General features: G+C 45.3%; 2 protein-coding genes across 2 annotated transcripts; one reads left to right on the top strand and one right to left on the bottom strand.

Annotated features, from left to right (window-relative positions):
* Window positions 1-9520: 9520 nt before the first annotated feature.
* On the top strand, window positions 9521-10783 carry LOC311255206 (achaete-scute homolog 5-like). Its single transcript, XM_084349490.1, has 2 exons — window positions 9521-10396; window positions 10512-10783. Exon 1 carries the CDS (start codon window positions 9716-9718, stop codon window positions 10178-10180), a length of 465 nt encoding a protein of 154 aa, XP_084205616.1. The 5' UTR covers window positions 9521-9715; the 3' UTR covers window positions 10181-10396; window positions 10512-10783.
* Window positions 10784-10883: 100 nt separating this feature from the next.
* Window positions 10884-20587, bottom strand: ppp1r15b (protein phosphatase 1, regulatory subunit 15B). The gene is made up of 2 exons (XM_084349478.1): window positions 17836-20587; window positions 10884-12917 (listed from the first exon to the last, which is right to left on the bottom strand). The coding sequence occupies exons 1-2, from the start codon at window positions 19759-19761 to the stop codon at window positions 12705-12707; spliced, it is 2139 nt and encodes a 712-aa protein (XP_084205604.1). The 5' UTR covers window positions 19762-20587; the 3' UTR covers window positions 10884-12704.
* Between the last annotated feature and the right edge of the window lie 1381 nt (window positions 20588-21968).

The raw sequence follows: 21968 nt of genomic DNA, 5'->3' as shown, positions 1-21968 counted from the left end.
ATTCAAATTTAAGTAATGGGTTTATACTCAGTTTTTACTCATTTGAACATCCAACGCCAGATATGTTAAAGGTGTAGTTGGTAATGTTGGAGAGCTAGCAAGATTTGAAAGTGGCACCTCCTCTAAGCTCCGCCCCCTTCTCCCCCTCCCGTCAGTGCTCCGTCCAAAGCCCCGCCCCCACACACTTGAGCGCATCAGACAGTCCGTCAGCAGGGCAGAGGAGAGCCGTTAGCATTGGGCTAATACAAGCTACAAAAGTAGCTAAGTTGGCTAACGTTACATATTTCATGAAAATAACAAATCCCCCCGAAGCAAAACAACTAATTACCTGTCCAACAGAAAGACAGCAGCCTCTGCATCACTTCTGGAAGTGCTACTTTAGCTGCGTTTCCTCTGCCACTGTTCTCTCCTGCTAACTGTGCTAACTCTTCTTCTTCTGTTGTTTTATGGCTGTTGGCAAACAACTGTTAGGTGCATTACCGCCACCTTCTGACCTGGAGTGTGTATCTCCTGCTAACTTCATATGCAGTGTGCTGAATATATCCTGCAACGGTGACAAATTTAAGGAAATTATACCGCTGGCACTAAATTCAATGCCATGTCTTAATATAATAGAGGACTCCTCCGCTAACCTCAGTTCCTCACAAATTGATCATCTTGTTGATAGCACTGCAGGCTCATTGCGAACAACACTGGACTCTATTGCCCCCCTGAAAAGGAAACCTATAAAACACAGGAGGTTAGCACCCTGGTATAACTCGGATACCCGCCAATTGAAGCAAACATCACGGAAATTTGAAAGGAAATGGCGTTCCACCAACTTGGAAGAATCCCGCTTAGCCTGGAAAGATAGCCTTAAAATATATAGGAAGGCCCTCCGCAATGCCAGAGCAAGCTATTACTTGTCATTAATAGAGGAAAACAAAAACAACACCAGGTTTCTTTTCAGCACTGTAGCCAGGCTGACAGAAAGTCACAGCTCTACTGAACCATGTATTCCTACGACGCTCAGTAGTAATGACTTCATGAGCTTCTTTAATGATAAAATTTTAACTATTAGAGACAAAATCCATCATCGCTTGCCCTCAACTGGCACTATTGTATCTTTAAACACAGGAACCTCAGAAACAGTTGTAAATTCTGACTTATATTTAGACTGCTTCTCTCCCATTGACCTCCACCAACTAACTTCGATGATTTCTTCATCTAGACCAACAACTTGTCTCCTAGACCCCATCCCAACTAGGTTGTTGAAAGTTGTTGAAACTTTACCTTTACCTTTAACTTTACCTTTAATTAGCTCATCTCTACTAGAAATGATCAACCTGTCTCTATTAACAGGATACGTACCACAGTCCTTTAAACTAGCTGTAATTAGACCGCTCCTTAAGAAGTCTAATCTTGATCCAGAAGCTTTAGCCAACTATAGACCTATATCCAACCTCCCTTTCCTCTCCAAGATCCTTGAGAAAGCGGTCGCCAACCAGCTATGTGACTTTCTTCTTAACAATAGTTTATATGAGGATTTTCAATCAGGTTTTAGAGCACATCATAGCACAGAGACGGCACTGGTGAAAGTTACAAATGACCTCCTAATCGCTTCTGACAAAGGACTTGTCTCTGTCCTGGTCTTGCTAGATCTTAGTGCTGCATTTGATGCCATTGATCATCACATTCTACTACAGAGACTGGAACACTTAATTGGCATTAAAGGACCCGCATTAAACTGGTTTAAGTCCTATTTATCGGATCGATTTCAGTTTGTACATGTTAATGATGAGTCATCCCTGTATACCAAGGTTAGTCATGGTGTTCCTCAAGGCTCCGTGCTTGGACCGATACTATTCACCTTATATATGCTCCCTCTAGGAAATATAATTCGGAAACACTCCATAAACTTTCATTGTTACGCAGATGATACCTAGTTATACCTATCAATAAAGCCAGATGAAACTAATCAGCTTACTAAACTCCATGCATGTCTCAAGGACATTAAGACCTGGATGACCTGCAATTTTCTGCTGTTAAATTCAGATAAAACCGAAGTTATAGTACTTGGTCCTAAACACCTTAGAGATGCATTATCTAATGATATAGCGAGTTTGGATGGCATTAACTTGGCCTCCAGCACCACTGTCAGGAATCTGGGAGTTATCTTTGATCAAGATGTGTCCTTCAACTCCCACATAAAACAAATTTCAAGGTCTGCATTTTTTCATCTACGTAACATTGCAGAAATCAGGCCCATCCTGTCTCAAAAAGACGCAGAAAAGCTAGTCCATGCATTTGTTACTTCCAGGCTGGACTATTGTAATTCTCTATTATCAGGCTGCCCTAACAAGTCTCTAAAGAGTCTCCAGCTGGTCCAGAATGCTGCAGCACATGTACTGACAGGAACTAAGAAAAGAGATCATATTACTCCTGTATTGGCCTCTCTGCACTGGCTCCCTGTAAAATCAAGAATAGAGTTTAAAATCCTTCTCCTCACTTACAAAGCTGTTAATGGTCAGGCACCATCATATCTCCAGGAGCTCATACTACCCTATCACCCAACTAGAGCATTACGCTCCCAGAACGCAGGATTACTTGTAGTTCCTAAAGTCTCCAAAAGCAGAATGGGAGCCAGAGCCTTCAGTTATCAAGCTCCTCTTCTGTGGAACCATCTTCCTGTTTGGTCCGGGAGGCGGACACCCTCTCTACCTTTAAGAGTAGACTTAAGACCTTCCTCTTCGATATAGCTTATAGTTGGGGCTGGCCCAGGTCCGTCTTGGACCAGCTCTTAGTTATGCTGCTATAGGCCCAGTCCGGGGGACAAATGACACACTGAGCTTCTCTCTCCTCCTCTCCTCTCCATCTGTATACATTATGCCTGTATACATGCCCCATCTCTGCATGTCACTGACTTCACTTCTTCTCCAGAGTCCTTGTGCTTTCTAGTCCTACAGGCTCCCATGGATCCTGGCCGCGCCCGGGTCGTGGATCGTGGATGCGCCTACTGCCATGGCCCTGCCTGGCACCCACCACTACTGTTGCTAATATTAGTCATATCTCTGTTACATACGTTTCACTACTATTATTGTAATGCATTACTACATACTATCCTTACCGTTAACCACCACTACTGTTATCACTAGTAATCACATTTCCATTATGTGCATTTCATTGTTGTTGCTGTGATGCCTCTTTATGTACTTTCATTCCTGTCAACCATCTATTATAATTGTATACATTGTGATCTCGTTGATCTGCTCTGTACATGCGACATCTATTGCACGTCTGTCCGTCCTGGGAGAGGGATCCCTCCTCTGTGGCTCTTCCTGAGGTTTCTTCCGCATTTTTTTTCCCTGTTAAAAGGGCTTTTTTTGGGGCAAGTTTTTCCTCACTCGAATCGAGGGTCAAAGGACAGAGGGTGTCGTCTCTGTACAGATTGTAAAGCCCTCTGAGGCAAACTGTGATTTGTGAATTTGGGCTATACAAATAAAATTTGATTTGATTTGATTTGACACGTGATGAGTGCGCGCAGGGAGGAGGGGGGGACAGAGGGGGGTGCAGGCAGGACGAGACATGAAGGCATCTGATTGGTTCTTTCAACTCAGACCGAGAGGCAGGGATTGGTCAGAGTCTTTACAGGCCTGCAGCTGCCACAGAGGTCTGATTTATTTCAGTCCTTTTTCTGAACACATTATGTTTGGACTACTCTCAGGGTGGGAAGACCATTTCACCCAGTATAACAAAAAGTGTTTCTGAACAGGATTACCAACTATACCTTTAAACTTCAAGGGACTATAAAACCTCCAGATGTTAACTTTCAGTTGTTATTCACCAATGGGTTATTGTTTATTTTGTCATGTTGATAATTCAATTTAGATTTGACACATTTTGTCGTTAATTTTTGTACACACACAAATAAATGTACACATTTGATAGATTTGAACCAGAACAGACTTTAATGCATCGCTTCATTCACAATCGTGATGTAAGGGTAATATAAGGGCAGGAACATCTGGTGACGCAACCAGGAAATACTCCCAAGGTTAGACCGTCCCATTTAACAACGGTGGACGCAGCTTTCAAAGACCTGTCCAAAGGACACGCCTTCGTGGGCCGCAAAGGCCGCGTCCTTGAAGGATGCAGCCCCTGAATTGAGACACAGCCACAGTGTCTGTCCTGTGAGTCAGATACACTCCACAGTCTAATGTGTTCTTACTTTATAACTCAAACTTTCACCAGGTTTCACCAACCAACAAACCAACCAACAAACAACAATCCAACCGACCAACAACCAACAACCAACCAACAACAACCAACCAACCAACCAACAAACACCAAACCAACCAACCAACAACCAACAACCAACACCAACCAACCAACAACCAACAAACCAACCAACAAACCAACCAACAACAACCAACAACCAACAAACCAACCAACAACAACCAACAAACACCAAACCAACCAACCAACCAACCAACCAACAACCAACACCAACAAACAACAACCAACAAACAACAAACCAACCAACCAACCAACAAACAACAACCAACAAACAACAAACCAACCAACCAACCAACAACCAACAAACACCAAACCAACCAACCAACCAACCAACCAACCAACAAACACCAACAAACAACAACCAACAAACAACAAACCAACCAACAACCAACACCAACAAACAACAACCAACAACCAACAAACAACAAACCAACCAACCAACCAACAACCAACACCAACACCAACCAACAAACCAACCAACAAACAACAATCCAACCGATCAACAACCAACAACCAACACCAACCAACAACAACCAACCAACCAACAAACACCAAACCAACCAACCAACAACCAACAACCAACACCAACCAACCAACAACCAACAAACCAACCAACAACAACCAACCAACAACCAACAAACTAACCAACAAACCAACCAACCAACCAACCAACACCAACCAACAACAACCAACAAACCAACCAACCAACCAACCAACCAAACAACCAACAAACCAACAAACAAACCAACAAACAACAAACCAACTAACAACAATAACCAACCAACAACCAACAAACCAACAAACAACAACCAACCAACAACCAACAAACCAACCAACAACAACCAACCAACCAACCAACAAACCAACCAACCAACAAACCAACCAACAACAACCAACAAACAACAAACCAACCAACCAACCAACAACCAACAAACACCAAACCAACCAACCAACCAACCAACCAACCAACAAACACCAACAAACAACAACCAACAAACAACAAACCAACCAACAACCAACACCAACAAACAACAACCAACAACCAACAAACAACAAACCAACCAACCAACCAACAACCAACACCAACACCAACCAACAAACCAACCAACAAACAACAATCCAACCGATCAACAACCAACAACCAACACCAACCAACAACAACCAACCAACCAACAAACACCAAACCAACCAACCAACAACCAACAACCAACACCAACCAACCAACAACCAACAAACCAACCAACAACAACCAACCAACAACCAACAAACTAACCAACAAACCAACCAACCAACCAACCAACACCAACCAACAACAACCAACAAACCAACCAACCAACCAACCAACCAAACAACCAACAAACCAACAAACAAACCAACAAACAACAAACCAACTAACAACAATAACCAACCAACAACCAACAAACCAACAAACAACAACCAACCAACAACCAACAAACCAACCAACAACAACCAACCAACCAACCAACAAACCAACCAACCAACAAACCAACCAACAACAACCAACCAACAACAAACCAACCAGCCAACCAACCAACCAACAACAAACCAACCAGCCAACCAACCAACCAACAACCAGCAAACCAACCAACAAACAACAAACCAACCAACCAACAACCAACACCAAACCAACCAACCAACCAACCAACCAACCAACAACAACAACCAACCAACAACCAACACCAAACCAACCAACCAACCAACAACAACCAACCAACAAACAACAATCCAACCGTCCAACAACCAACACCAACCAACACCAACCAACTAACAACCAACACCAACCAACACCAACCAACCAACAACCAACAAACCAACCAACAACAACCAACAAACCAACCAGCAACAAACCAACCAACCAACCAACCAACAACAACCAACAAACCAACCAACAACAAACCAACCAACCAACCAACCAACAACAACCAACAAACCAACCAACAACAAACCAACCAACCAACCGACAACAACCAACCAATAAACAACAAACCAACCAACCAACAACCAACACCAAACCAACCAACCAACCAACCAACAACAACAATAACAACAACCAACCAACAAACAACAAACCAACAAACAAACCAACAACAACCAACCAACCAACAAACAACAAACCAACCAGCCAACCAACAAACACCAAACCAACCAACCAACCAACAACCAACAACCAACACCAACAAACAACAACCAACAAACCAACCAACAACAAACCAACCAACCAACCAACCAACCAACCAACAACCAACACCAACCAACAAACAACAAACCAACCAACCAACAACCAACACCAAACCAACCAACCAACCAACCAACCAACAACAACAACAACAACAATAACAACAACCAACCAACAAACAACAAACCAACCAACAACAACAACAAACCAACAACCAACAAACCAACAAACAATAACCAACAAACCAACCAACAACAACCAACCAAACAACAAACCAACCAGCCAACCAACAAATACCAAACCAACCAACCAACCAACCAACCAACAACCAACAACCAACACCAACCAACAACAACCAACCAACCAACCAACAAACAACAAACAACAAACCAACCAACCAACACCAACCAACAACAACCAACCAACCAACCAACCAACAAACAACAAACCAACCAACCAACCAACCAACAACCAACACCAACCAACCAACCAACCAAACAACAACAACAACAACCCAACAAACCAACACCAGCCATCAAAGACAGGTGAGACCATGAGCTCCCTGGTGGAGCTACTGCAGTAAATGTCAGACCTCATGTGAACCACATGGAGGAGAGAACACTTGATGTCAGCTGATGTTGTTGTTGTAGTTTAAACGTTGTGACTGAAATTTAGTGATTTTAAATCAAGTGTGATGTCGTCTCAGCAGTCTCAGTCTCTACCTCCACTCACATGAAGAACAAGTGGTCTGAACGTTCAGGTAAGACAGCAGCTCAGGTTACAGGTGTGTGTGTGTGTGTGTGTGTGTGTATAAACAGTCATCAGTGTGTGTTGTGTGATGAGAGGCTGACAGGAAGGGTGTGTGTCGCTGACGCCTTTCATCTGGAAATGGAGGATTTAGGAAGAGGAAACTGCAAACACTCATTTTTATGTGTCGATGCTCTTTGATGTTCCTCACAGCAACCTGATGTCTGGACACACTACACACACACACTGCACACACACTCACTACACACTCTACACACACTCTACACACACTGATGCTGGACACTTCAGTGAGTTTCCCTCGGAGCAGTGAGTGTATTTCATCTTCCATCATTTCATAAAGCTCAACAATCTCATGTTGTGTATTCATGACACACCACTGCTGTGTGTGTGTGTGTGTGTGTGTGTGTGTGTGTGTGTGTGTCTCTCGTTACCTGACAGCCCATCACACACCTGGAGGGGCGGAGCTTCAGCATGTAAAAGCAGGTAAAGCGTCAGTGTTTCATCCTGCAGCCTCAGACGGGAGCAGCAGCATCTGAAGGTGAGACAAAGAAACATCTCATGACTCGTGAGCAGCCTTCACACAGACACACACATCGATCTGTACTGTGATTACTCTTCTGAATACTCGAGTCGTCAGATGTTTCATTAATTACAAAATATTTTCATCATCAGCTTGATTGATTTATGAAGAACAAACAGTCTGTACTCTGACTGCAGCTCTGTGACAGTAAACTGAAGATCTGCGAGACGTCTGAGGACCAAACATCAATCAACACTTTCTCTATTTTAAACATTTCAAAGATGGAACAACTAATCGATTACTCAAGGAGGTAATCACATTAATCAGCGGTGGTAGTAATCGTTAGTTACAGCTCGTTTGATTGTTATTTGTAATCAGCTCCAGTTTTTATGAATGTGTTATTTTCAGAGATCAATCAGGGTGGAAGTTACTCAAGTTACTCAAGTACAATTATGAGGTATTTGCATTTCAATGGAGTATTTCCTTGTTCTGCTAATGTATATGTCCACTCCACTACATTCTGAAGAAAAATACTTTACTATTTACTCCACTACATTTTCTAGATAATGTTAGATAACGTCTTTGGAGATTACTTGTACTCACTGTACATACATGTAAATATATGGATCAGTTACTGTTACTGATACTTTGATACTTCATTACATTTAACATCACTGAATCTAAAGATTAATAACAGGAAGTCAATTTTGAGGTATAAAATATTGAAAATGACGGATTCTTTGTTAAAACTGACTTCCTGTCGTTAACGTGACGACTGTAAACATTCTGTGAGCTTCAGACACATACAGACGGCACTGACATCACGTCAGAAAGTAATCAGAGTACAACTGCTCATCAGTGAAGTGACCTGAGCGTAGGAACAGACGAGTCTTCAGCTTCATGTGGTGAAAACATCAGGTTTAGTTACATCTCCTGCTACTGTATCTGATTACTTTAGTTACTAGTTACTTTACAGATTAAACGCTGCATCAGAGCCAAAGTAGAACATTTTTAAATCAATTGATTTGATCATCAATCAGATAAATAAAACAGTGATAATGAAGGTAATCGGATGAATGTTGATAATCGATCGATCTGAATGGTTGTGAGTGATGAGGTCATCACTGACGTCTCAGTGTGACATTGGATGTTGGACAGACATTCAGTCCGGAGACACCCAGCAGTGTCGGCAGCAGGAGGACGGTCAGCTGATCACTGATCAATAAATGATCCTGTTTGATTGATTTACAGTGAAACTATGTTTCTTCATGCTGACTGGATGATATTAGTGACAATTATGATACAAACAATAATAAAGTGATGATGATGTCACTGAGCAGGACACGTTTCATCAATATTAATTCATCCAGTTATTGATACAATGAAACACTTTATTATTGTTTGTCACTGATGTCATCACGTCTGTCCAACATCCAACATCAAACTAACTTCACGGCGGCACGTTTCAGTGTGTTCATGAAGGCGGCACGAGGCTGAACCCTCACAGCTGACAGGTGATGTCACTGCCCCCTGGTGGTCAGCAGACCAACACCACAAACATGACTGAGGTCACAACAGAAGCCATGTTGGCTCCAACAGTCACTGTAACTCAAGTACTTTACTCGAGTACTTCATACAGCTGACGTTCACTTTCACCAGAGTAATATTTTAACACAGTATCTTTACTTTTACAACTGATTTATTTAATCATATAATATCTTTATATGAAAAGTAACTTATTACTTTACCTAACAGGTTGATGTAGCGAAGTAAACACTTAAGTAAAAGTACAAAGCAGAAGAACATTAGTTGTCTTAGGTGATGTCTCAGATGATCTCAGGTGTTGTCTCACATAATGTCTCAGATGATGTCTCTTGTCTCTGTCCAGGTGAGGACGATGAGGCTTCACTGAGCTCTCTGCTGCTCATCCAGGTGTGTTCCAGGTGTCAGGTCACATGATGAGCTCCACCTTCTCTCCGTCCTCTTACCTGAGCTTCAGTCTGCCTCCTGCTGCTGCTCACTGTGACCACCCCTCCGTCCCCTTCCTCCTCTACCCCTCCAGCATGGACCCTCTGAAGGGCCCCGGGGCCCCGCTGCTGCCCTACCTGTCCCCCTTCCACCACCACGGACACTTCAGCGTGTACGAGTGTCCCTTTGAGCCGGCGTTCATCCAGAAGAGGAACGAGCGCGAGCGTCAGAGGGTCAGGTGTGTGAACCAGGGCTACGCCAAACTGAGGGAGCACCTGCCGGGACAGAGTGCTGACAAACGTCTCAGCAAGGTGGAGACGCTGAGGGCCGCCATCAGGTACATCAAGTACCTGCAGGGCCTGGTGGAGACAGACGACGGTGGACTCAACTCATCTCCTGGACCAGACTGTGGACGACACCCTGAGGGGCAAACACGTCCAACGTCCTGCTGAGAAACACCTTCAGACTGTCTGAGGGACAAACACGTCCAACGTCCTGCTGAGAAACACCTTCAGACTGTCTGAGGGACAAACACGTCCAACGTCCCGCTGGACTGAAACTGAGAAACTACATGAGGACAAGTTGTAACACAGACAACAAACAGCTGAGACTGTCAATCATCTCTATATGAATAAATATATGCTAACATTAGCATGCTAACAAAATAGGTATATTTACCATGTTCACATTCTAAGCTGAGCATGTTAGCATGCTAATTAGCAGTGAACCCTGATTGGTTCACCCTGATAGTCTTACTCTGAACTAACCAATCTCTCTTCTCAGGCCTAAACCCAGCCAATCAGAGGCAGAGCAGGGCAACCTGATGATGACCTGATGATGGCGCTAGATGAAAAGACAGGAACACCAGAGTTATAACAACTTGTAGCAATTGCTGCTGCTAACGTGGCTAAGGGCTCAACACAGCGCAGCAGTGACACTGGTCGGCTGTAGGTGGCGCTCACTTCACCTGCAGATCAATAACATCAGGATCACCTGCAGAATCAGTTTTCTGTCCCATTTTAAATTATGACCTTTTTTTATTATTATTACTTCTAAGCTTAATTCCAGACATTTCAAGGCCCTGGAGACTGATTCAAGGCCTTGATGATCAGTGAGGACAGGATGATGTAGACAGAAGAAGCACTGGAGCCGGCGTGATCATTAAATATTGATTTAATATTTGTCATATTTAGCTGTGAGGAAACAGAATGAGTGAGGATGCATTAGAAAAATAAAAATCACAGAAGCATCTGTAGTTTCATCTTCTGTCTGAATCTGTTCTTTAATAAATGTGACGTTATTGATCAACAAACATCAGCTGACAGACACCATCAACACTTGAACATCAGTCTCTGACGTCCTGTGTTGGACTGAACTGGCGTCGCCGTGAGACCGACAGGACAAACGCTGGAGCTCACGTCTTCTCACATCTTCCGAACGGAGTCTCGATGCGACATCTTTAAGGTTTAATGTGAACACTGAAGCTGAGCGAGGACGAACACCTGAACACGTTCGGGACTGAAGAGAACCGGCTGTAACGTCCTTCTGATCGTTAGTCGACTACTTGACCGACATTTGTTGTCTCGTTAGTTTTCTGTCACGTCACAACAAAGTGCTGCTTGTTTTTAATAAAGTCCATATTGAACCTCCTGATGCTCAGTTCTCACTGCTATTTCCCCCAAAACATGAAAAGTTCATCAATTATCAAATTCATCTTTTTAGTCATCTATCAAGCAAGAACGCCAAAAACAGTCTCTGGTTGAAAAGTGAAGATTTGCAGCTGTTTTCATGTTTCTTTAATAAACTCCGTCTTCACTTTGACCCTCAGAACCCGAAACCACCAGCTGACCCGGTCATCACAGCCAGACACTAACAACTACTGTCAGCTTTTTAACATTTCCAACAGTCCTTGAATGACTCATGAGCTGAAACACGATCACATGATGAACGATGATAAACAAACACTGAGCAAACCTTTAAGCCTGTGACATCATCACTTCCTGCTGACATCATTTTGTTTAATCTTTGTTTAATGAAACTCTTTTTTTAGTCGGGTCTTCTTCTTCAGGTGTTTAGTGACGCTGCTGCAGCTTCCTGTTTGTCAGAGACGAGTCGTTAGGGGCAACACTTTCAGCTCAATACTCTGGTGTATTGATCCTCAGCGATCGAGTCTGAGGATCATTTTCTACATTAATGAGATAAATTCATGCAAATCAATCAAACACTGACACACGAGCGATCTTTGGCTTTCAAGATTAAAACTCAAACACTGAATCAAATCTGTTGAACATGACGGACGAGTCACAAACACGCTGCTGCTTCCATCAGAAACATCCGATCGATCAGTTCTATTGATCTCAAACTGATTTCATCATCACTTCAACTTTTCTTTATGTGAATATTAAAATATGTATTTAAAGGCTCCATGTTGATCTTCAGGAGCTTCAACTGAATGAGACGGTGATGTGCAGATTAACAGATAATCAATATGTTGTTCAGTCACAGAAATCAATCAGCTCGACAGTGAAGAAGAGACCTGATTGGTCCCTTGTGTTCTGACATCACAGCTTCTGTCCTCAGTGTGGACGACAGCTGAAATTATTCAATCATCAGGAAAATCAGCAGAAACTGATGGATTATCAATCATTAGTGATCAATCATCGACTCGTTCAGCAGATTCTTCTTCACACTCGTCTCTGCTGCCGAGTCCCGACACGTCTCATCTCCTCGTGTCTCTGATGAAGACAGCAGCTCGTCTGTGACGTCAACATCAACTCAAACCCTGCGAACGTAAAAGTCAGACATGAAACACTTTGAGACGAACAGTGAAGCTGCTTCACACCAAGAGTCCGTCCTGAAGGGACCCTGAGTCGTGCTGGACGAGTCCACTGAAGCTGCAGAGACGGACGAGGACTGAAGTGAGTCAGTGAACAGTCTGTACAGTCAGTTCTCATGTCCTCAGCAGGACACGTGTCCTCAGTTGTCCTGGACGTAGAGGACGGCGAGGCGGTGGTACACCAGGCGGCGGTGCTGTGGCTGCAGACAGAAGGCGATGCTCTGCTCCACCTCCTGGCAGCGTCGCAGGAACCTGCAGCGGTCCCGGGCCAGCTCCTCCCAGGGGCCCCGCCGGTCCTCCTCCTCCTCGCCACAGCTGGCGAAGAACTCCTCCACGTCGTCACAGAAACGAACCTGACGGGGGGAAGGAGAAGAAGGAGGAGGAGAAGGAGAAGAAGGGGGAGGAGAAGGAGAAGGAGGAGGAGGAGGAGAAGGAGGAGAAGAAGGAGGAGAAGGAGAAGGAGAAGGAGGAGAAGGAGAAGAAGGAGAAGAAGAAGGAGAAGAAGGTTTCAGCTGTTAAACATTTATCTATAACATGTTACTGAAGAACATCACTTCAGAAACACTTTGTTTTAATGTTAACTGGCTGTAACCAATCAGAACGCTGCAGCAGCATGTTCTTTAGAAGTTTAATATTTTTTTGGCAGAAAAATGCTGAATTGGACCTGAAGGAGCGTCTGCTGAACACTGTTCAATATTTCAGTCTCAAAGTGTCTGAAGGCCTCCATCATCTCCATCATCTCCATCATCTCCATCTCCATGTTAATTCTTCTGTGCAACAAACTGCTTATTAAAAACAAACCATGTGAAGAGTTGAGACAGTCTGCTGTCTGTTTAAACCACAGGTCAGTGTCCGAAGACACGTCGGACATTTTGTCTCCGACACAAAAAGCACCAGTTGTGTGTCGATTCAGAGATCTGATGTAGATTAACTTTAAGTCTGGTTTAAATTAAGACTTTAAACCGAGTCTGTAGTTTTCACTGCAGCCACACGAGTCCAACAACAAACAGTTCATATCGGACTCTGACCTGCTGCTACTGGTCAAACTTCAGCTCGACCAACAGGTGCCGCTGCTTTTTCAGCCATTACCCCACATGAGCAGAAACCGAAGCGACACAGAACAGAACCAGCGCAGTTACGTGCTGTATCGATAAACATATGATGCCTATGAGCAGGTTGAAGGTTGATGTCACCACATCAGGTCCGACAGAACAGGAGGCATTAAAGCTGAACTGAACAAGCTCAAGAATGTGAAATATTCATAGAATACAGCAGCATAATCGTCCTCAACTTTACCTTTTTATTTTATTTTCTTTAATCAATGTTCAGTTCAGTACACTACCTCTAAAATGTCTGAGACACGTTTGAAACAAGCAATTTGTTGTATTTTATAAACTATAATTAACCTTCTGGTTTGTGTTGGGTTCTGTCTGAAAGAAAATACTCTTAAAACTGTCAATTCAACATTATTATTGTTAAATATACTGTACATTGTGATAATTAGACATCGATTAATATAAAAAAAACATATCGTGATAACAGTTTTGGCCATATCGCCCAGCCCTAGTATCGATAAGTAATATCCTATCAATATAAAAGGTTTTCCATCTCTAGTCGACCAGCAGGTGGCGATACAACCCTCAGTCTACAGCCACTCCGGCCAATCAGAAGCCTGGAAATGAGCGAGCCGCAGGTCTGTGTTCCTACTAGGGCTGTCAAAATTGCTCCAAAATGACGTTCGAATATTCGATCTAAAAAAACCACATAGGTTCGAACCATTCGAATATCTAGAGTTGTGCATTATGTCAATAACAGGAGGACAAACTAATACGAGACATAACTACTTGTATAGGTATTTGTTTTTTAGTTTTGACATGTGTTTGAAAACATACCTACACATTACAAAATAAGTAAATGAACTAATGGCCTAGGGGTGTTCCAACAAGGGTACCTCACGATTTGATTCGATTTCGATTATGGGAGCTTCGATTCGATTATTGGCCACGATTCTTCGATTATTGCGATTTTTAATGCTCTTTTCCATACAAGATTGATTTCGTCTTCATCTGTGGCTACATTTGTAAATAAATAGCCTATCAATTAACTCAGTTCCTCTAAAACTACACTCATAAAGTAAATAACAAGGTTTTTTGAACATTTGACTTGTATTTTTCAAAGACATTTTATGACTATGTAAACATTTGCACTTTGACCTACTTAACTTTGACCAGGGAAAGCTCCACTTGCAGGAGAGCCCCCTCTATTGGCGGAAAACACTGAAAACAGTCAAGCCCTGGATTTAATGAGGCGTAAACATGTGACGTGGCGTGAAGCACGAAGTTGGGCAGTGATCAGTGACAACAAAGTTGTCTTCAAAATAAGAGCTTTACATTGCACCCCATTGGATTTTAGAACTGGGTTCTTAGCGGGGGGCTTTTAATTTGAAAGTAGCGACCGTTCGTAGCTTGCCGCTACACAACAGCTGACAGTCAGCAGCTGCCAGCTGTTTGGTTGTGTCCGCTAGCTGTCAGCTACAGAGACCGAGGAGACGGTAGCATCTCCCGGATCTCAGCGGCTTTCCAGTTGCTCATCTTGACATCCGCGGATGAAGTGATGAACTGACTGCTGTGATCAGTGGTTTCCTGGTTTTAAAACTCCTGGCTGCGGGTCGCACAACAGTGCACGTTATCGACACCTCCGCCCATGTCCCGCAGTTGCCGGCACATTGACGCCTCGGGTTTAGATAGCAATGGAGGCGGCAGTAAGTGTACCCTCAGAGGCGTCACATTGGCGGACCAAAACAGACCGCAAATTTGCCGCCTTCTGTCTAAATGCGCGGACCTAGCGAAGCATCGACGTTAATTAATCGATGCCGAATCGTCACGTGAAGCATCGCGATGCATCGCCACATCGATGAATTGCACCCACCTCTATGGACTATACCGTAAAACTTTTAGGAACGTAGACCTCTCTCTCGCTCGCCCCTCTCTCTCCATGAGCAAACTCCCCTGATGTTGCTAGTGGTGGACTGCTAAGCTAACTGTAGCTTACACAGCTAGCATACAACTTTATCTCGAGGCTCCGCATTTTTGCCGTCCACTGACCAAAATCCAAAGTATTTCCAAACGGGCTTTTTAGGTGCTTGGAGTCCAAACCGCTCTCTCTGCTGCCGAGTTGGGCTCTGAACTTCCTGCCGAATCGTTTTTCTCTCTGTCGTCTGCGTCTGCCTCGGTTTTTGTCGCGTCTCACTTTCAGCAGCGAGTGACGCTGTGCAGGTGACCCGTCCCTGACCCGACATGCAGTGCGCCCACTCGCACAGCAGCCGGTGATGTGTGTTTTTTCCACAGTCGAATATTAATTTTCACAATCGAATCTCCGTTTTTTAAAAAATATTAGAATATATATTAGAGATGCACCGATCGATCGGCAACCGATCGCAATCGGCCGATAATGCCCCTATCGGTTTTGATCGGAGTTCTCAAAATAGATCAAAGCAGGCCGATCAGATAACGTTTCAATATAGAGAGTGCATTGACTGCATGCATTCCCACTTCTCAGACCCAGGTCTCCTAAGGGGGCGTGGCAGTCTCTACATTGAAAGTCGGGCAGGCGAGGTGGGAGGGGGAGAGAAAAAAAAAGCATCAACACTGAAAATGGCGTCGCCGGTATGGGAATTTTACAATGTGTCCGAAAAGGACAACAAATTTGCAGTTTGCAAGGTGTGTGCAAAGGAGATACCTCGAGGAGGAGTGCTACAAAAGAATTTCAACACAACGAACCTAATAAGACATTTGAAAGTTTCTCACATCGCGGAGTATACGGAGTTTTCGAAGTTGGCTGCTGCTAAGTCAGCGAAAGAAAAGGAGCGTGCAGCAACCCAGACGTCACTAACTCAGCTGACTGTAACAGAGACATATAAACGACAGCAACGACAGCAAGAAAAAGAAAGAACTAAATAAAAAGGTAATGGAATTCATATGCCTTGATCATCAACCGCTTTCGGTTGTAGAAGACATGGGGTTCACACGCCTCGTTAACTGCTTGGATCCACGGTACACGCTGCCTAGTCGTAAATATTTCACTGATGTATGCCTACCGGAGCTATACCAAACTATATACAGTCACATCCAAAGCCTTATGACGGACGACAAGATCGTGTCAATCGGCTATTATTTAATTATATTAATAGTTGCACATATGTCAGTGTACATAGTTCTTATTCTCATTTGTATGACATATTTATTTTATTTTTCAACAAAAAAGATGTAGCTAAACTCCAAATTGTGTCTCTAAGAAAGAGCCTCTAGAGAGAGTAAAATGTTTATTGTTGGTGCACATAATCCATTTTTTATTTTAAGATATAATTACTTTTTCCACAGGAAAACTAAGGTTTATAGTTTACAACTTGTATTGACTCTAAGAGAGTGAAATGTTTACTGTTGTCTGTGTTGGTGCACTGCACATGTTGTGTGTTGTTGTTGTACACAATTATTGCCACAAGAAAGCTTAAGCTATTAAGCTACAGTTACTATGTAAGCTTAGTCCAAGTTGTCTCTAAGAGTCTCAGCCTGCAATAAAACAGTGGTCAATTCATGATTCTTTCTCATCTCCTAATTTTTATACTTAATAATACAATGTCAATGTTGTGAAGAAGAATCATTAATTAAATATATGAAAGTTACACAAGACAACAATATAGAAGAATTTATGGATTTGACGCTGTGATCGGTGATCGGCAATATCGGGATCGGCAGATACTGCTTTCGGTGATCGGTGATCGGCCCCAAAAATCCTGATCGGTGCATCTCTAATATATATTCGAATTTAGAATATTCGTTGACAGCCCTAGTTCCTACAGACAGTAGAAGAAGTGAACATGAACATGCAACACAGGAAGTCGCTCTGATGTCACAGTGTTTCCTGTCTACACGCCGTCACTGAACACTGAGTTTACTCCTCCTCCTCCTCATCATCATCGACCTGAAACACACTTAGTGTGACATCACTCACTTCTACCAGGTTCTTTCAGCTTCTGTCCTCAGTGACAAACAGTTATTGATCGTCAACATATTAAGAAGTTATTTCTCAAAAATGACCTGAAGTCACTTTGTCCAAAGTTTGTTTTGGACAAAACAAGACGTGAAGACGTTGGAGGAACATTTTTATCTAAAGCTTGTTCACAGACATGAAGAGGTGGAGGTGAACTCATGAACAGTGAAGTAGCTTCAGAGACACACTGAGCTGTGGAGTGAAAGAAGAAACCAGACTGACCTTCTTCATCGTCCTGCAGCTCTGCGAGGACGCTGACGGTTCAGAGAAGCCGCTGTCCAGCCTCTCCTCCGCCTCCTCCTTCCTGTACCTGGGTGGAGATGCTAGGGTATGTTGGGGGGAGTGAGAGGGAGCCTGGGAGGCCTTCTTGGCCCTGGTCCTGACCTGGGGCCCTGCCTCAGCAGGCCCTCGAGTCCTGAGCGGGGCCTGGAAGTTAAAGGGGCTGTAGGGGTCGGAGCAGCTGAAGGAGGTCCACAGGCGGAGGCTTTCTGCCTCGTCCACCTCACTGGCGGAGGTGGAGTCGTCCCAGACGTCAGGACCGGAGGGAGGGGAGGAGGAGGGGAGGGGGGGGGAGGAGAGAGGGAATGTGGTGAGGTCGGGGGAGGAGGCAGGGGTGGACTGGGTGGAGGAGGGAGGTGTGGAGGAGGTGGGGATGGTCCTGGGCTGGGTGGTGCTGGTGTGCAGGCGAGCGGTGAAATTTCGGGGGTTGTATGGGTCGACGCTCCGGGACAACGAGCTCCACAGACGCTCGGCCTCCGAGTCTGCCTCGCTGTCCGACTCTTCGTCGTCGTCTTCGTCGTCTTCATTGTCAGTGGAGTCGGACAGGTCAGACGAGCCCTCGCTGTCAAAGCCATCATCATCCTCATCACTGGACTCTGATTGGCTGCTGTCGTCGTCGCTGCAGGGGCAGCCCATGATGAAGGCGATGGCTTTATTCTGGCATTGGGGGGAGGGGAGCTCCGCTGCCTCCTGTCCATCCTCGTCCTCCTGCGTCTCCTCTTCCTCGTCCACCTGTCCTGATGAAGACTGTCCGTCCTTACATGTCTCCCCCTCCATGTCCGTCTCGAAAGCAGCTCGAGTGTCGGTGGGTTGGGACTCCGGCAGCGGCTGCTCTTCGCTCGGGGCCTTCACCATGAACAGCTGGCACATCTGGACGTGTTCCTCTTCCAGACTGGAGTAACCATTGTCCTGATCAGGGGTCAGAAGTGCCACCTCACTGCAGGCGGTGGCAGCTCCTGAACTGCTCAGGTGGTCCCTGATGTTGAGCTGCTGGTCTGGCGTGGACCTCTCTGTGTTCTGGACTGTTTGAAGGCCTCCATTGTTGGCCGGCTCCTCTTTGTGCTCAGTCGCTCCAGTGTTTTCTCCCAGCATCCACTCGCTCTGGACAAACACACCGGGGGCTTTTGTCTCAGCTGCCGGTTGTTGTGGACAAAGCCGTCCTGTCAGGGTCCCGTCCTCGGCCCAGGACAGATCCGACAACAGGCCCTTCTGTGAGTTCTCCTCGCCTCCCCAGAAGCTGCCCCACCACGTCCTGCTTTTACCCCCGCTGCTCGTCCCAGGGGGGCTCTCGGCCTCCGTCAGCCAGTCCTTCCCTCCTGGGGGCTTCATGTGTTTGATTTCCTGATCTGACACCAGGCTCAACCCAACATGACTGAGAAAAGTCCTGACAGAGGACCCGATCTGAGCCTGCTGGCAGAGGTTTAAGTCCATCTCCTCTGCACTCTGGATGCCCAGCTCCCGGAGCGAGTCAGCGGTCAGCCACGGTAAAGTGCTGCCGGGCTCCGGCTCCAGCAGGCCGGCGGCTCCGTCGTGCTGACACCGCAGGTAGGTCAGGTGAGGAGCCGCGTGCTGCGTCAGCGGCATCATGTCGTCCAGCTGTCTCAAAAACTCCCGCTCTTCATCCACAAAGTTGCTTTTTAAGTCCGTTCTGGTCCAACCGACTCGTGTGTCGGACCGGGCCGGTGCTCGGGCTCTCCCCGGCAGGTACTTCTGTAGGAAGGACACCGCGGGCCTGGAGAACACGGAGAGTAGGCCGATCCACGAGCTTTCCTGACTGTCCAGCCCGGGAGAGGGCACTCCATGCCCGGTCGGAGAGGACGAGCTCTGCCCGCCGGATAAATGTCCCTCAGCGTTCATACTTCTGAACATTTCTTCAATAAAAGTGCAAAATGTGAATAATGTGACATCACCTGAGCAGCACGGCTCCCCGGCTGTCAGCTAGCTTCAGGTTAGCTGCTCCCCGGCTATCAGCTAGCTTCAGGTTAGCTGCTAATGTGACAGCTGTCAAACTGTGTGCGGCTCCGGTCCAGGCTAACACCACCAGCTATTAGCGCTTTCCACTCAGACACATCCAGACTTTTAGTGAAACATCTTTCCGTCGTTTTACTCCACATACCGGTCATCACAGCCAGTGGACACCCAGGAAATATCGTCCGTAACTCCGGCGCGCTCCGCGGCGTTAGCGCTCTGCTGAGAGCGGGGGTTGGACTTCTTTCTTGTCGAGAACTTGGTGAAGACGGGGACGGAGCTGGAGGACACAGAGAGACTAAACAGGCTGGACTCCTGGTACAAGGGAAGAACCCGGTCTGAAGAGGACAGAAGAGCCATGTTGTCTGCTGTGAATGTCCGTGAAGAGGCGGCGGCGGCTGGAGGACTCCTGCGGCTTCACGGCGGCCGGCGATGCTAACGGGTTAGCTTAGCAGGAGCAGCTAGCTCAGCGGTTATTTAAGCGGAAGCGACTAACATTCAAAAGATTCTGAACAAAAACCCCCAATCCTCTGGCTTCTGGCTCCAGTTCACACGGTTTTCTGTCCTTCTAGCGTCACTTCTGCTGCTTTCTCCCCAATAACGTGAGCTTGTAGCCGCCTGTCGCCTCCGTCGGTCCGTCTTTACGCTCCAGGAGGAGATTTCATCAGAAAGTCGAGGGACCGTCGACAAACAGTCTGCTGCTCCGTCAGGGAGCGTCGCGGTGTTACAGCCCCACGTGACGCTGCTGCGCCCTTATATAACCACTGTGTGTGCGTGTGTGTGTGTGCGCGCGCTGCCACGTGTTTATCAGCGCGTGTCCCACACACACACAAATATATTTATAATAACTGACTTCACTGACCTGCAGGACTGAAACGGAAACCAGCTGGAAGTTTCTGGATTCCTTTAATTGTTCCTTAAACATTTATAAATGCACATTATTCATTTTTCTATTGATTACTGTATTAAGAGGAAGACAAAACAAAACAAGCTCGCGGCCCCTTGAATAAGAAGTTTGAGCCTCATGTTTAGTCCAAAGATAAATGTGGAGGGTCACCAGATAATTAAAGGAACATTTAAAAGCATTATTTTCTTATATCTCTGTCATCAACTCGTTTCTTATTAAATCATCACTGGACTCTGTCTCTTCTTCAGGTCTCTACAACCTCTCAGATGAAAGGTAAAACCTGCAAATGTCAAAGTCCATGTGTGTCTTCAGGTGCAGAGATCTGTGGACACGTGCGTCTTCACAGTACGTCCGTCCCCACGTGTCTTCTTCTCAAACATCTCAATCATCCTGAAACTGAAACTGAGCTCCAGTCGCACCACCAACACAGTTCACTATAAATGGCTCTCAACACGCCTCCACTTGCCTGGTTTGCATATAAAGGACCAGAACTTATTTTAGTGTTGAGGAGAGGAACCAGCTGAAGAACAAGAAGTATAACTTTACAGACTGAACTTCAGACAGAAGAGTTTATTGCGAGGCTTCAGTGCTGATGGGAAGTGACAGATGAAGGACATTGACGGCAGGTGCAGACAGGCGAGCCGCGGCCTTCTGTTCGCACCAGACACGAATCTCTCCGCGCCGGTCGGCAAACACAGGAAAGTCAATAACCGCATGAAATTACAACGCCATGTTTTCCTGACAACTGTAAATGTATGTCCACTTCATAGTAATGAGCAGTTTTGTGTAAATCGAGGTGTTTAATTATCGAAAATAGTTTTATTTTGAAATGTGTTTCATTTTGAAAATCGACAGGATTTCTCGTTGTTGCTTTGTTTGACTTCCTGCTCGGCTTGAAACATTCGGCTGCGGCACGCGGGAAAATTAGACCAGACGCCGAAACGATCGCTGCACGGCGCCGGCAGCGGGGCAGCGCGCCGGCAGCGGGGCAGCGCGCCGCGGCGCTTCCTATGTGAACGCGTGGCGTAAGATTTACATATAAAAATTAATAAAAATTATGAACAGATGTAAAATGTAAAAACAAGAGGTGTATCTCATGCAGCCAGTGTAGTTACATGATCCCAACATGATTTTGAGTCAATTGATCACATGACCTGGAAGCTATTGAGCTAACATGCTAATATTTGCATATACAAATTAA

This window comes from Pagrus pagrus, assembly GCF_965226575.1.
Source record: "Pagrus pagrus genome assembly, chromosome: 3".
NCBI classification, from domain to species: domain Eukaryota; kingdom Metazoa; phylum Chordata; class Actinopteri; order Spariformes; family Sparidae; genus Pagrus; species Pagrus pagrus.
The sequence above is the reverse complement of the archived record's forward strand: the minus strand, read 5'-3'. Positions and strand labels throughout refer to the sequence as shown.